The sequence below is a fragment of the Myxocyprinus asiaticus genome, chromosome 37 (assembly GCF_019703515.2).
Source record: "Myxocyprinus asiaticus isolate MX2 ecotype Aquarium Trade chromosome 37, UBuf_Myxa_2, whole genome shotgun sequence".
NCBI lineage: Eukaryota > Metazoa > Chordata > Actinopteri > Cypriniformes > Catostomidae > Myxocyprinus > Myxocyprinus asiaticus.
The window spans coordinates 34,410,935-34,427,100 of record NC_059380.1 but is presented as its reverse complement, the minus strand read 5'-3'; the positions used below and the strand labels follow the sequence as shown (position 1 = coordinate 34,427,100).

The following is a 16,166-nucleotide window of genomic DNA, read 5'->3' as shown; positions in this document are numbered from 1 at the left end:
GCCCCTGTTGACTGCAACGTTTACTTAAAGCTAAAGTGTGTAATTTCTGCACCAATGGAATTAAAAATAAAATTAAAATAAAATTGTTTTCAAACATCTTTACAAACACACCCTCCATCTGCTATTGGTAAAAAAAAAAAACAGGTAGTCCCTCCCCAAACTCCTGCCATTGGTTTAGCCAATATTGCTGTGTAAGGCTGGATGGGCCGCTCAAAACACAGTGTTACACTTTAAGGGGAAATCAACCTACGAATGATTTACTTATACTGGTCTCAACATAATAAGAGAAAATATTTTAACATTGAAACAATAACACATAACAGCTTTAATGTTTTGCTTATTAATAACAACAAAAGAAGAAGAAGAATGTCCTGCTATTATCAGCCGTGAGTGTTGTTGTGGTCTCAAGACAAGGACTGGATTCCATAACCAGAGCTGCTAAAATTTATAAAAACTTACTACTGTATATAACATATAGTAACATAAAAATACTTTCCACAGAGTAGTCTGTGCTTTGGTTTGTTGGTAAAATCATCACAAGGTCTTCATTTTGTTGTGTAACATTTGGGTACTCACTTTTTGACTCTGTTGTAGTAGTGATTGTGGAGAAAGTTGATGTTGAATCTACAGAGAAAATTTTGCAACATCACACAATGCATGAGAACCACAAATGCATGCCATTCATAAATAGCAGATTAACTTACATAATATGGATCTCCTTGTTGTACTTGGGGACTGATTTGCTACAGGTAAAAAAGCTTTTTGGAGAAATATACAAATTACAAGAACAACATTGCTGAAATTTGAAGAAATAATTTCATGCCAAATGGAAATTGTGAATATAATATTAATCATAAAGAATACTCACCTGTTAGGTTGTATTTATCACTATGTTGTGAATGATTGGATGTTGCAGTTTTTAGAGAATAGATGCAGCTCACTGATTTACTCTTAGCTGACTTCATACGACTGAGCAATGCATTTTCCATGATTGTAAAAATACAAAGTGCTCTCCAGAAATTTTCACAGACACTGTCTTTATAAAGAATTGACGCTCATCTCCAGAGAAGAGGTAACAATTATAACCAGCATTATCTGATTGTGGTATTTCACAGTAAATCTTGAATTCAGAAAGTTCAGATTTATCGATAACTCTTATTGTTGGCCTCTCATCTGCAAGATACAATCAAGACACAGTAGAACATTAGCGTGGACTGAACCACTTCAGTAGACAGGATTATGACAGTTTACTATAATAGTTATTGCATGATGTTTGTTATAAGTGTTAAAAGTGTCCATTAAGATACTCCATAAAGTTAAGATTTTACTGTAACACATTATAAATTAAATTTGAGGAATGAAACAGCAAAGTGTTTATAGTATCTTAGTGAAAACAGCTTTCGTCTATGGTGTAGACTGTTTTTGTGACCATGTGATTACCAATTAATTAGAATGAGTACTGATTAATATGAACGAGTGATGGAACTGACACACTGAGACACACACCACTTCAGAATTATATGAGGAAGTAGGGAGCAATGAAAGGAAACCTATTTATAACTAATTAAACAAGAGTAAATGTTAAACATCAGCAGATTTCTGCATTATTAACCTCTTTGCAATCTAAATGACCAATATATATATTCAAATTTAACAAAAATGATACCTTTTTGTTCCTTAATTTCTACACTGTATAAAATAGTGGCAGAAATGGTGAGAAAGTGAGATAAGAATGCAGTGATCTCTGCAAGTCCCTCTGTTTGACAGCATAGAGCACCCTTCTCACCTCAATATTAACCACCAGTGGCCGCTACACATCTGTCTCAGTCTTGTATGTTTGTGTTGTTCTTACCTGCAGTGACGCAGCGTGCTACTTTAAGTGTCTTTTAAAGGCCAATGGGTGTATTTTAACATGATGATGGCCTTTCATTTAAGATGCAGTTAGTTTATCAAGTAATAAACAATAGATCATATTTGTATGTTGTATACAAAATGTTGTATTTTACATTCTTAAGTGGGACTTAAAAATCCAGTTGTTTAATTATCCATTAATTTGCAACAATAAAAACAAATTAAGCTATTAATTAAAAGTTGTTAACCCATTTATTGGTAAACTAAGGCTTTTCAATTTTTATGAAATATGCAGTGATATGGAGCATGCTTTCCCAATGTCATCTGAAAAATTTTATTTTTCACACTTTTTCATTTTAATATCAATTGCGATCAAATCTGTTTTAGCCAATAAAATGTCAACTGGCATGGGTTATAAACAAGTAATTATTTCACAAAAGAAAATAAAAGCCTGTGCTAAATATAATATTAAAGCTTGAAAATTTGCTAATAATCTAGACATTCTTCCTTGCTGTTGTCTCATGAAGGCATTTACATGCAACAATTAATTTGAAAACAAATTAAGTTATTATTAATTTGCATCAAGGCACAAATAACTCAAGGCTCACAGCAGATACAGTACATAGGGGATGGTGCTGTACACAGGATAAACTTTGTCCTAAAGAAAATATACAGGTATTGAATTAACATTATGTAAGAACAATAAAATACAAAATGTAAAAATACAAGCCAAATAAATTTTTTTTTTTTTTACTTCTCTGTTTTTGACATTTTTCCCTTGTTTATTTTTAAACATTAAACATTTAATTTAAATGGAGAGATTTTCTTACCCATACGTTGATTTGTTGAGCTATTCCTGACCAAGTTTTCTTTATTTCTTCGCTTGTGTAACTAAAATTTTGGTTCTGAAGTTTATTCGAAATTAACACTTACATTAACACTACTAGCATTTTGGGGGCCCTAAGCAGATTTTCAAAACAGGTAGACCTTCCAGCCAGGTCTTCTAAGCAACCAAATTGGCCCGGTTGCTAGGGAGGGTAGAGTCACATGGGGTAACCTCCTCGTGGTTGCTATAATGTGGTTCTCGCTTTCGGTGGAGCGCGTGGTGAGTTGTGCGTGGATGCCGCGGAGAATAGTGTGAAGCCTCCACATGCACTATGTCTCCGTGGTAACGTGCTCAACAAGCCACGTGACAAGATGCGCGGATTGATGGTCTCAGACGCGGAGGTGACTGAGATTCATCCTCTGCCACCTGGATTGAGTCACTGTGCCACCACAAGGACTTAGAGCGCATTGGGAATTGGACATTCCAAATTGGGGAGAAAAGGGGAGAAAAAAAAATGGGTAGACCTATAAATTCTGCAAATAAACATGTCTATTTATTTAAAAGCGTAATGCTTAAAAATGCAAAACTATTAACTTTAGTTAGAACAGGTAGGCCTATAACTACTTCAAAATTCCAAAAAAGAAAGAACACAATTTTTAAACTAACCAAACACCACATATAGTTAATGAAATTCTGTGCAAATGAATAAGAAATAATTAAATGACCAAATTAAGGTATGGTACAGAGTATTTGCTGTAAATAGTGGCATATGGTATTTGCACCCTGGTGTATAATAAAACAGTATATGATCTAATAAGTATTGTGACGGAACTTAACTACATCGCTGCCAGCAGGAATTCAGAAATGCACCTAATGTGTCACCTAATACGCTGATTTCACACACCCGCCATTTTCAGATTGAAAGCGAGGCTCAGGTGGGAAGAAACCGGAAGTACCTTCTAACTATCGTCTGGATCACTGGAGCTGCGATGTTGTATTGTTGTGTACCAGGCTGTACATCCTACCAAAGGAAAGAGTGTGATAAAGATTTATCCTTCCATCGCTTTCCAAGTGACCCAAAAGCCCGTTGTGAATGGGTTGTCAAAATAAGAAGGGATATTGGACCTCATTTTCAGGTAAGCAAAATAATGCTAGCACACTAGTATGCGAACTGTTGATTCCTTGGGCTGAAAGTTAGACCAGATAAGCTGTTCAGAATGTATCTGAATGTATCTGTTAGCTTAGTTAGCAACCTGTACACAGGCTCCATTTCTGACAAGGAAATTACCAGAAAGAGTCAGGCATCTTAAACCTTCTCGAGCCAGGTGATGAAGTAATGGCTGATAAGGGCTTTCTTATCAAGACCTCCTTGCTGACATCCATGTCAGTCTTGTAACCCCAACATTCACAGAGCCAACTGGGCAATTCAGTAAAGATGAAATTGCACACACACAAGAGATTGCTCGCTTGAGGATACAGGTGGAGTGTGCAGTAAGACGAATCAAAGAGTATCATATTTTGATGGTGTCCTAATAGGGCCAGAGTGGGATTCAGATTCAGCCCGGGATGTCATGTTCAAGTCAGCCCATACCATACCCATTCAGCCCTACAAAAGGGGGGTGGGGGTTGGCGGTGAAGATGATGACAATAAAACAAGATCACAGCAAAAATATCCAATATATGCAATTACTTGAAAATTATTTAAGATTTTCTCTTTCTGACATAAGACTACATTGTATGTGTTGTAAAAATAACTGAATGTTAAAGGGATAGTTGACCCATCATTTCCTCACCCTCATGCCATCCCAGATGTGTATGACTTTCTTCTGCAAAACATGAATGAAGATTTATAGAAAAATATCACAGCTCTGTTGGTCCATTCAATGCAAGTAAATGAGAAGCGGTGAGAAACAGATAAATAATTACGACATTTTTTTACTATAAATCTCCACTTTCACTTTCATAAACGCTCTTCTCAAGAGTTCTTCTTCTGTTTTTGGTGATTTACATATTTCATGCATATCACCCCCTATTGGGCAGGGAGGAGAATTTATAGTAAAAAGGACTTAAATATCTAAGATCTGTTTCTCACCCACACCTATCATATTCTTCTGAAGACATAGATTAAACCAATGAAGTTGTATGGATTACTTTTATGCTGCCTTATGAGTTCTGATAACCATTCACTTGCATTGAAAGGACCAACAGAACTGAGAAATTCTTCTAAAAATCTTAGTTTGTGTTCAGCAGAAGAAAGAAAGTCATACACATCTGGGATGGCATGAGGGTGAGTAAATGAATGAATTTTGGGTAAACTAAGTTTATTTTAAAGACTATCTAGGCAAATAATAACACCGTAGAACTGTAACTGTTTTAAAATATTTCAAGACGTACAGGCTCACACTTTAAATGGTCATTGCTTTCTATTTTAGATAATTAAAATAGCAACAGATCCATTGAAACAATGAAGGTTGAGTAATTGCTTTTACATTTTTAAATGCCATTCAAAAACGTGCCTTACAACAATAAAAGTTAAATAAAAGACTAAAAATAACACATTTGTACTTTTATTTTACTTGGAATGTAAATGTTCAGGACTAAATGGTTACTGTCTCTTTAAGAGGGTTTTATCGCATGATACAATAGTGAAGGCACTCTGTGCAGTTTAATTTAGTTTAATCTTTTGAGAGCTGTAAAGTCTCACTATTTTCGTACCGTGTCGTGCTGTTGCATCTTTTTTCATTTACTTTAAGTATTCTGTTATTTTGTGACAAAACATAACTTTGTTATTATCGTTCTGCACTGCTAAGGAAGAGGATTTCAGAGATTAACTGACTGAGATTGTGACACTACAGTCAGTATTTAAATTGTGATGATCTTGTACCTGAAGCACGTTCATCCATTCAGCTATTAGTAGCCTGTCTGTTCTCTGTGGATCTTCTGTGATCCTTCCCGCGCTGTCAAGTGAAGCGGCGCAACATCAAGCTTCAGCAACATCAGTTTCGTCTCTTACAGGCTACAGTACTCTCTAATTTGTTTTGGTGTGAGATGATAAAATACAGACTGCGTCCGCTATAATACGGAACGCAATTCTGGTCCCTTAAATACATGATGTTACGGACTGTTGGCAACTGTTATGCGACACATGATGTAAGTTTTTAATCAACACGCAGGCCTAACTGGCCCAATTTTTGGCCGGCCCAGAGGGAATTCTCCCCATATTCCCGATTAGCCAATCCGGCCCTGTGTCCTACCCCTTTTACTATGTGGTACGGTCAACCAGATGTGCACTGTGTGTGCCCTGCTGAGGAATTTCCAAGGACCTCTGATTTAATTCTAAATGACTTTTAAGTTACAGTTAAACACAGCATGTATGTAGTTGCAAATTAATTAGGTTAGTCATTTAAATGTTATAAATTAATTTATTGTTATTTGTTGTGTGTAGAGTAGATAGACTATATACATGGGAATACACTTTTAAATAAAAAAAATGTTTTTATCTATTAGCAGTCATTGCTATTAATGTAGTATAATTGTTTAAAAATATGTACAAATATTTTCTTAAGACCTGCAGTGCTTAAAGGGATAGTTCACCCAAAAATGAAATTTCTCTCATAATTTCTCTCAGCTCGATTACACTTCCTATAGCGCCATCTAGCGCACTGTGCATGTGTCAGGCACTGGAAAGGGTAATCAAGCTTTAAATCATGATTGCCAAGGAGACTGCTGTAAAGATGTACAGTGAAAAAGGAGTTACATTCTGTTCTGTTCTCACCTAACTGGATCACAGATTACACTGATTAACCAACCGGAGTCGTGTGGATTACTTTAATGCTGCCTTTATCTGCTTTTTGGAGCTTCAAATTTCTGGCCACCATTCACTTGCATTGTATGGACCTACAGAGCTGAAATATTCTTCTAAAAATCTTCTTTTGTGTTCTGCAGAAGAAAGAAAGTCACACACATCTTAAATGGTATGGTGGTGAGTTATTATGAATTTTCATTTTTGGGTGAACTATCCCTTTAACACATTAATGTTAAAAAGAAAGTTCACCAAAAAGGAAAATGTTGTTGTCATTTACTCACCCTCATGTTATTTCAAACTCATATGACATTCTTCCACAAAGCAAAAAAAAAAAAAAAATGTTTTGAGCAGAATGTTCAGCCTCCGTCACGATTCACTTTCATTGCAAAATCTACTTTTGTGTTCTGCAGAGGAAAGAAAGTCATATAGGGTGAGTAAATGATGTCATGAGGGTAAGTAAATTATGTCAGAATTTTCATTTTTCAATGAACTATCCTTTGAACACAACTGTCAATATTTTCTTAGAATATTTTTATTAGTAAAGTCTTATGTAACATACAGTATGCCTTGAATGTGGATAGACAATGTACACATGCGTTTCTAAATAAAACTGTTTTTGTACCCATTGTCATTCATTGCTATTAATGTTAACTGTAAACAACTGTTATAGAATATATATAAATATTATCATATAAACTGTGTATACATATTTTCTTAAGACCTACACAGTGCTTAACACAAACATTAATGTTAAAGGGATAGTTCACAGACCTGTGTGAACTAACCATTTACTTGCAAGGATATACACAGTTCCCGTTAACCTGCTCATGTTGTGCAGCTGCATCTGGCTCCAGATCCAGGCCTGTCTTCATTGCCTGTGTCTGAACTGAACTCTTCTGTCTCTGCATACTGGTGGCAAGGCTGGTTAAGTCTGCAACTCATGAGACTATCCTCCTAAATGTGGATGAAGTCAGACGCTTGGAACGGACATGGTGCCATATCTTACTGGTGCTCTGCCCCCTTGTTTCTAACTCTAGTGCCTCAGCGTCAGAGAGGGTAACAGTCATCCTGCTGTAAAAAGTGCTCTCCTTTTCACTGAAAGCTGTTGAATAAGTGCATGGTTGTGGTGGCAAAGGTAACGTTGAGTGGTGGTCACAGGTGGTGGTGGGCAGGCCAATGACTTGGTGGGTCAAGACTGATCCACGGGGCAGATATCCAAATTCAGTTTCAACTTTGTCCACTGGGTATTTGCTTGATGCCATCAGCAGATTGTACATTTGGCTGTTGCTTCCGATTTTGGCAAGGTTGTCTTGAAGATCATTAGCAAACTGATCGCTTGGTAGGGGGGTTGGAACAGGACAATATGATTCCATAACAGGATATTTTATAGGTTGTTGGAGGGGGATGAGCTGTTGGTGGCTTTAATTTAGAAATTTTTACCATTTTTATAGGTTTAGGGGTTAGGCCTAAAGTACGAGATGGAATATGCCATGTCTGTGGCAGGGAGGTTTTATTAACAATAGGTGGGACAAATTTGCATTCAAGTTTAATATAATATGCCAGGGTATACAGTAACCCAATTTGATGATTGCAGTGACCAGGACCAGCTTTACAAATGCAATTTGACTGACCAATGACAAAGGAACCATCAGATGGAAATACCACCTGGAACAACAGTTAAAGAAACAAATGAGATACACTATATTGCCAAAAGTATTCGCTCACCTGCCTTTAGACGCATATGAACTTAAGTGACATCCCATTCTTAATCCATAGGGTTTAATATGATGTCAGCCCACCCTTTGCAGCTATAACAGCTTCAACTATTCTGGGAAGGCTTTCCACAAGGTTTAGGAGTGTGTTTATGGGAATTTTTGACCATTCTTCCAGAAGCGCATTTGTGAGGTCAGACACTGATGTTGGACGAGAAGGCCTGGCTCGCAGTCTTCGCTCTAATTCATCCCAAAGGTGCTCTGCTCTATCGGGTTGAGGTCAGGACTCTGTGCAGGCCAGTCAAGTTCTTCCACACCAAACTCGCTCATCCATGTCTTTATGGACCTTGCTTTGTGCATTGGTGTGCAGTCATGTTGGAACAGGAAGGGGCCATCCCCAAACTGTTCCCACAAAGTTGGGAGCATGGAATTGTCCAAAATCTCTTGGTATGCTGAAGCATTCAGAGTTCCTTTCACTGGAACTAAGGTGCCAAGCCCAGCTCCTGAAAAACAACCCCACACCATAATCCCTCCTCCACCAAACTTCACAGTTGGCACAATGCAGTCAGACAAGTACCGTTCTCCTGGCAACCGCCAAACCCAGACTCGTCCATCAGATTGCCAGATGGAGAAGCGTGATTCGTCACTCCAGAGAACGCATCTGCACTGCTCTAGAGTCCAGTGGCGGCGTGCTTTACACCACTGCATCCGACGCTTTGCATTGCACTTGGTGATGTATGGCTTGGATGCAGCTGCTCGGCCATGGAAACCCATTCCATGAAGCTCTCTACGCACTGTTCTTGAGCTAATCTGAAGGCCACATGAACTTTGGAGGTCTGTAGCGATTGACTCTGCAGAAAGTTGGCGACCTCTGTGCACTATGCGCCTCAGCATCCGCTGACCCCGCTCTGTCATTTTACGTGGCCTACCACTTCGTGGCTGAGTTGCTGTCATTCCCAATCGCTTCCACTTTGTTATAATACCACTGACAGTTGACTGTGGAATATTTAGTAGCGAGGAAATTTCACGACTGGACTTGTTGCACAGGTGGCATCCTATCACAGTACCACGCTGGAATTCACTGAGCTCCTGAGAGCGGCCCATTCTTTCACAAATGTTTGTAGAAGCAGTCTGCATGCCTAGGTGCTTCATTTTATACACCTGTGGCCATGGAAGTGATTGGAACACCTGAATTCAATTATTTGGATGGGTGAGCGAATACTTTTGGCAATATAGTGTAAGTCAGTTGATAGTTCTATGAAATTATGACAATCTAAATGTCCAGCATGTTGTTGTGGGTAGTCATGGAACATTCCAACAATACTTTCCTAAACTACATGCTGTCCATTCAGTGGGAACAGACGGTATATGTTTGCTGTTCACCATATGCTATTGGTTCCGGTGGTAGGAAACAACAGGGTAAGTTGACAAGAGCCAGTATTGTTTTGTGTTGTAGCAATATTGCAACAAGTGATTGTTTGTAATTATATTAAAAAAGGCTGTCATGTCAAAATTCATAGCATTAAACTTAGCCTACAATGTAAAAACGTGCACACAACACTGTCAACATCCCTACTGTGGACAAACTTGCCACAAAAGCTATTTCATGTAGTGTATGTCTTTTATCCTGGATTGCTATTACACACATACAAACACACACAAATACAGACCAGTGGTCATACGTTTGCATACCCCTTTTGTCTCATTAGTTTACACATGTAACCTTTTAAACATGATCGATCATTTGTGTACATCCAGTTTTTATTGTTTTGTGGAATATATGTAAATGTCTGTTTAAAAGCTTCAAGGCAGTACTAAATAAATGATAAACATTTTGATTGTGCAAGGGGTGTGCATTATGAACTGAACTTTGTGTGTTTGTGTGTTTAAATCTAAATGTTAAGGTATACATGAATACATAAATCAAAATGTAAAAGTATCTCTGTCCTGACAAATAACATTACTAATTTGACTGTAAAATGTGGCAAATTGGCCTGTTGACCACCCCAAACAGCAAGTCTCACCGCAAACAGGTGAGCAATTCATGACATTGCAAATTTTTAAAAAAAAAACAGCAAGAACTTTGGCGCTTGAACTCTGGCAACTGAACGTGAGAACTTGAACGTATGTTGTTTACTATCTAGTCAACGTTACCTGCATCATGTAAGGGATTTTATTTTTTCGCATTGAGCGAAATGACCTTGCTCTCACAATGCTGCCTGACTCGCTTTTCCTGACTATAAACATTGGAATTATATCGAAGTTCATGCTACATAAAATGCCAGCTTAAATTTGCTACAAATTAACACAGCTTGAATAAACACAATGTATTTCAATCTGAAAGTCTGTAATGTTAACGTAAAACAACCAATATCAGTGATATAACCCTCTATCCAATTGCTGTACCCTTTCAGCAAAACAGCTCGTAGGATTCGACATCCCTTCTCAACCCATTTTTCAACGTCAAAACTCATAAATCGTAGCAGCAGCTCCAGGTTGGTGGTCCAAGACATTGTTGTTTACCATTAACTCTGAGATACTTCCCACCTGCACCTTGCTTTCGATTTCAAAATGGCCGCGGCGTGAAATCAGTGTATGGTACCTCGTCGCTGTTGTTTTAAAATGCCGAGAGTGGCCACATATGTCGCTTATTAGTGTCTAGTTTTTCTGCTAGGGAAATGTTATATCATATTCAACACATTGATGTAATATTTTACAAAAGATTGTAAAAGAGAACTTTTACTGTATGTTTACAGCTTTTCTGAATGGGCATGAAGTACAGTATACTTACTGCTGAAACAGCACAGAAAAAACCCAGTGAGTCACTGGCCTTGGTGTTACAAGAAATTAGATATTTAGTGTTTATGCTTGTTTTTTGATGATCATAACATTTTCAGTTTTAGAGAAAAAAAAAATAGTAAAATATAATGAGAAAAAGAATAAGATAACACATTTTAAAAATCATTTTAGAATCAAACTCACAAATGTTGTACAGTAACACACCAGTGATGGAGTTCCATGAGAAATTTTTTTGTTGTTGTTGTTTTTGTTTTTTTTCCATGGCTAAGCCATTTCACCGAGAGTTGAAGCTTTCAGAACTGAAAAAGGGAATTAGAGGAATAAAAATAGATGGACACCCTGACACTATAAGCAGTACTGTAGCTGCTCTAGAACAGTTACTCAGTTCAGTAACTGACAAATTTAGTACGCAACCTAACACATTAGCTGACAGCTGTGGTGTCATGTGAAACAGAGGTGGTTTGAAGGCTTAGGAGTTCCTAAACACCAGTGAAAGCATTGTTAGAAGTCAATATTTCTCATTTATATAATTTATTGTCTTGTCAATAATTTAAAACAAAATGTGTTGCTCATGAAAATCAGATTTTCCACATTTTAGTCTTATGAACATGATTAGTTTCAGCAGATGAAAAGAATATTCATTTCATCAAACTGTAACGTGGCAGCCCCCAAAATAAATTGAAACAACTATTTTTAAAATAAATTTGGGCTCCAGACTTGGGGCATGACAAAATACATTTTGACCCTGGATAGCTTTTAAAAACCATCGGTCACAGCGATAATAAAAATCTTTTTACTGTACAAGGGAATTATCACCAGACAAAAGATCTCTTTGAAGATTTAATTTTAAACAATAATGAAATTCAAACAAACAGTCTGTTAAATTAAACAGCGGACTTAAAAACTTTAAGGAAATGGTGACCAGTTACATCACCTATAAACATACAGTACTCTTTCTTTATACATTCTGTATCTGTACATTTTAACCTGAAAAAGACATGCTATTTGCAAACTATACCAATTAATCATAAACACAAAAATAAAACTTGCTCATTTGGACTTCTTTCAACATCTATTAAATAGTTTATACTACTTTATACAATAACATAATATTTGTGTTACTAAGTTATATATTAAATCAAGCTGATGATAAATATATGTTTGGTGTACTAGTCTGATATAGTTGAAGAACAATATGAAGAGTCATATCTGTGTTGGGTCGCAGGGTTGTCAGTGGTTTTCTTTCTTAATGACCAAACAATGAACTACACTGTAAAAAATAATTGTTGACCAAACTTATAAAATCAACGCAACATAATGCAGTAACTTTTTTGGAGAGAGAGAGAGAGACGCACCAAGCTCTCTCTCTCTGTGTGTGTGTGTGTGTGTGTGTGTTTGAGTGTTGGCTGAAAAGCAACACGTTTTTGTGAAAATAAAGAGACTTACGTTGGATTGTTATCCAGCTCCCGCTTCCTCCTTTGGAGTCATATGCTTCCTTAATGTGCTCTTGGAACCTTTTGGGGTAACTATCCCTTAATAGACCAGTTCTTTTGAATTTTGATACTTAAGTACATTTGAAAGCAAATACTTTTGTACTTTTACTCAACTGGAAATTTAAAAGGAGTAATTTAATTTTTACTGGAGTAATATTTAATCAGGGTATCTGTACTTTTACTTAACTACAGGATTAGTGTACTTTGTCCACCACTAGTTATTCAGCCAGTGTTTGTGAGAAGCTCAATAAGATAGTTGGTGTGTTTGCATGAGTTGTACCCTGAAGATACGCGTGCTTTGCAATCCACATTTTTCTTTTTTACTGTTGACCGCTTTTAAACAGTTTCTAGTATGAAATAGCCAACTTAAAGGCGGTTTTATTTAAGATTTGAAGAGTGCCTTGGAACCTACTTATTGATGATTTGAAGCAGAACACCATGTTTGTAAGATTTCTAGAAGTATCTATACTGTTCACCTGTCAGATCTCTGTACTCATAAGAGATTGTCAATTAATTTGCATATGCCGATAATTACTGTTGTTTTGGTAATCTAAGTTAGTTTGAGGTTAGATGCTCAACTCATTTTCTCTTTGTCTTTTGCCTTTGGAAATGTGGAGAACTTTGTCTTCAGTAAACTCTCTCTCTCTATTGATTGAAACTTCAACTTTATTCCTGGTCATCATTGTAACATACTGGTCTCTCTCATAGGTCTAACTATTTCTGTAGCGAAGACACCGGGGCAGTGATGTTAAGATCCATATGCAGTTTATTAAAATTATAAACAGTACAACAAAGTAGCAAATCAAAGGGTAAACAAAAAACAGGCGAGGGTTTGGTACACAGGAAGACAGTCTAAGAAAGGCAAACCAAGTAAATCCGAGAGACAGAGGGGTAATCCAGTAAACAGGCAACAGGTCCAAAAATACACAAGCAGGCTGGGAAATACGATGAACAGGCAGGAGTCAAAACACAGGGAAAACAGTAATGGTAAATAATGCTCAGAACTGCAGACTAGACAGAACAAGACTTCGCACTTAAACTTAAACAGACAGAGATAATGTGAAACAGGTGGGTGAGTAATCAGTCTGAGCGGAGGGTTATGGGAAATGTAGTTCATGAAGGAAGGGATAGTACTCTGGAGATGGCGACCTCTGGTGGCGTTCAGGAGAGATAGCAGGTGCTGCCGGTGTAACAGAGCCACATCCCCCCCCCCGCGCGAGCGGCTCCTGATGCAAGGAGGTTGTCTGCGTCGGGGTCTACCACGACCTCTGGGAGCGGGACGATTAGGGAAATCATGGATGAGAGCAGGGTCCAGAATGTCCTCTGAGTTCGTCCAGGAATGCTCCTCAAGACCATAGCCCTCCCAGTCAACCAAGTATTGGAGAGTCCGACCCTGGTGTTGAGAGACCAGGAGCTTGTGTATCCGAAAGGCCTCATCTCCATCAATGAGGAACGTAAGGAGTCTCTGGGGTCTTTAGAGCCCTCCTGTCTCAGAGGCGCTGCGGGTTTGAGCAAGGAAACATGAAAGGTGGGGGAAACTCGGTAATTAACAGGGAGCTGAAACTTGAAGTACACAGGATTGATTTGACGAAGGATTTTGAAAGGACCAACATACCTGGGACTTAATTTCTTGCACGGGATCCAAAGACGAAGATCTCGGGTAGATAGCCAAACCCACTGCCCTGGAGCATAGTTGGGGCCAGGCCGCCGATGGAGATTGTCCTGCTCCCTCTGTCGGTGAATAGCATGTTGTAAACAGACGTGAGCTTGTTCCCAGATAGCCTCACTGCACTGCATCCAGTCGTCGACTGTAGGTACATTGGACGGCTCCCCAGACCAGGGAAAGAGTGGGGGTTGAAAACCTAGGATGCACTTGAAAGGAGTTGTTCTGGTGGCCAGTCTGAACAGGTAGTTTTGAGCATATTCGGCCTAAGGAAGGAAACCGCTCTAGTCGTGCTGGTTCACTTGACAATAAGCCCGGAGGAATTTACCTAGGTCCTGATCTAGGCATTCAGCTTTCAGCATTGGATTGAGGGTGATATCCAGAGGTTAGACTCACGTTGACGTTGAGCAATTTGAAGAATGCAGACCAGACTCGGGAGGTGAATTGGAGACCACGGTCAGAGACCATGTCCTCTGGAAGGCCATAGAAGCGGAAGACATGCTGGAACAGGTTCTCGGCACATTCCATAGATAAGGGGATCTTGGGCAGAGGGATGAATCCACAGGCCTTAGAGAAGCGGTCCACCACGGTAAAGATGGTAGTGAAACCCTGAGAGTTGGGTAGATCCGTGACAAAATACACAGCGATATGGGACCAAGGATGATGAGGGGCAGGCAGAGGTTGAAGGAGACCAGACAGAAGCTGTCGAACAGACTTAGAGGTGGCACACACATTGCAGTTCTTAACATAGTCAGCAACCTCAGTCACTAGGTTCTCCCACCAAAACTGGTTTTGAACTAACCTGCAAGCAGCTTGTGTGCCTGTATGTCCGGAGCAGGCCGAGTCATGTACCCACTGAAGAACTCTGTTGCGTAAGGATCTGGGAACAAAGACCTTATCAGGAGGGCAGTCAGTGGGAGTGGATTCCTGGTTCTGAGCTTGGGTGATGTCTGCCATAATGTCCCATTATATGGGAGCGACAGTGAGGGTTGGTGGGATTATCGAAGTCGCAGGGTTGTTGCAAGTAGTGGACACAAATGCGGGACAGGGCATAGGCTTTGGTATTCTTGGAGCCAGGTTGAATGTTTATGGTGAAATCAAACCTGGAGAAGAATTAAGACCATCAAGCTTGACGAGGATTTAGACACTTAGCAGACTGGACGTATTCCAGGTTGCAATGATCCGTGATCACCAGGAAAGGATGACGAGCTCCCTCTTAATGTCTCCACTCCTCGAAAGCCACGTTTATGGCCAACAGTTCATGGTTGCCGACGTCATAATTTCTTTCAGCAGCTGACAACTTGCATGAGTAGAAGGCACAGGGATGGAGTTTGGCAGGAGATCCTTGTCATTGAGAGAGTACTACACCAACTCCTGAATCAGAGGCGTCCACTTCCAGCATGAAGGGTCGAGTGGGGTCTGGATGTTAGAGAATGGGTGCAGTCGTAAAGCGTCGTTTGAGGTCATCAAAGGCTTGATGAGCAGAAGGTATCCAGATTAGTTTCAGAGCTTTTCCTTGGAGCAATGAGGTGAGTGGAGCAGCCACTGAGCTGAAACCTCGGATGAAACGTCTGTAGAAATTGGCAAAACCAAGGAAGCACTGTAGTTCCTTGACAGACACAGGTAGTGCCCATTGCAACATGACTTGCACCTTAGAAGAGTCCATGGTGACCCCCTCGGGAGAGATGACATATCCCAGGAAAGAGATGGTAGATTGGTGAAACTCACATTTCTCCATTTTGGCATACAGTTGATGTTGAACAAGGCGGATGAGCAACACTCTGACGTGTTGAACATGTTCATCAAGGGAAGAAGAGTATATCAGAATGTCATCTATGTAGACAATAACCCATTTGCCAATAAGATCGCAAAAAATGTCATTTACATAGGCTTGAAAGACAGATTGACTGTTGGAAAGTCCGAAAGGCATCACCTGGTATTTGTAGTGGCCAGTGTGTGTAGAAAAGGCAGTCTTCCATTCATCCCCCTATCGAATGCGGATTAAATTGTAGGCGTT

At 39.0% G+C, this 16,166-nt stretch overlaps 1 protein-coding gene across 1 annotated transcript; it reads right to left on the bottom strand.

Moving 5' to 3' along the window:
• Positions 1 to 15,575: 15,575 nt before the first annotated feature.
• Positions 15,576 to 15,887, bottom strand: LOC127428025 (uncharacterized). Its single transcript, XM_051676052.1, has one exon. It carries the CDS (start codon positions 15,885 to 15,887, stop codon positions 15,576 to 15,578), a length of 312 nt encoding a protein of 103 aa, XP_051532012.1.
• Between the last annotated feature and the right edge of the window lie 279 nt (positions 15,888 to 16,166).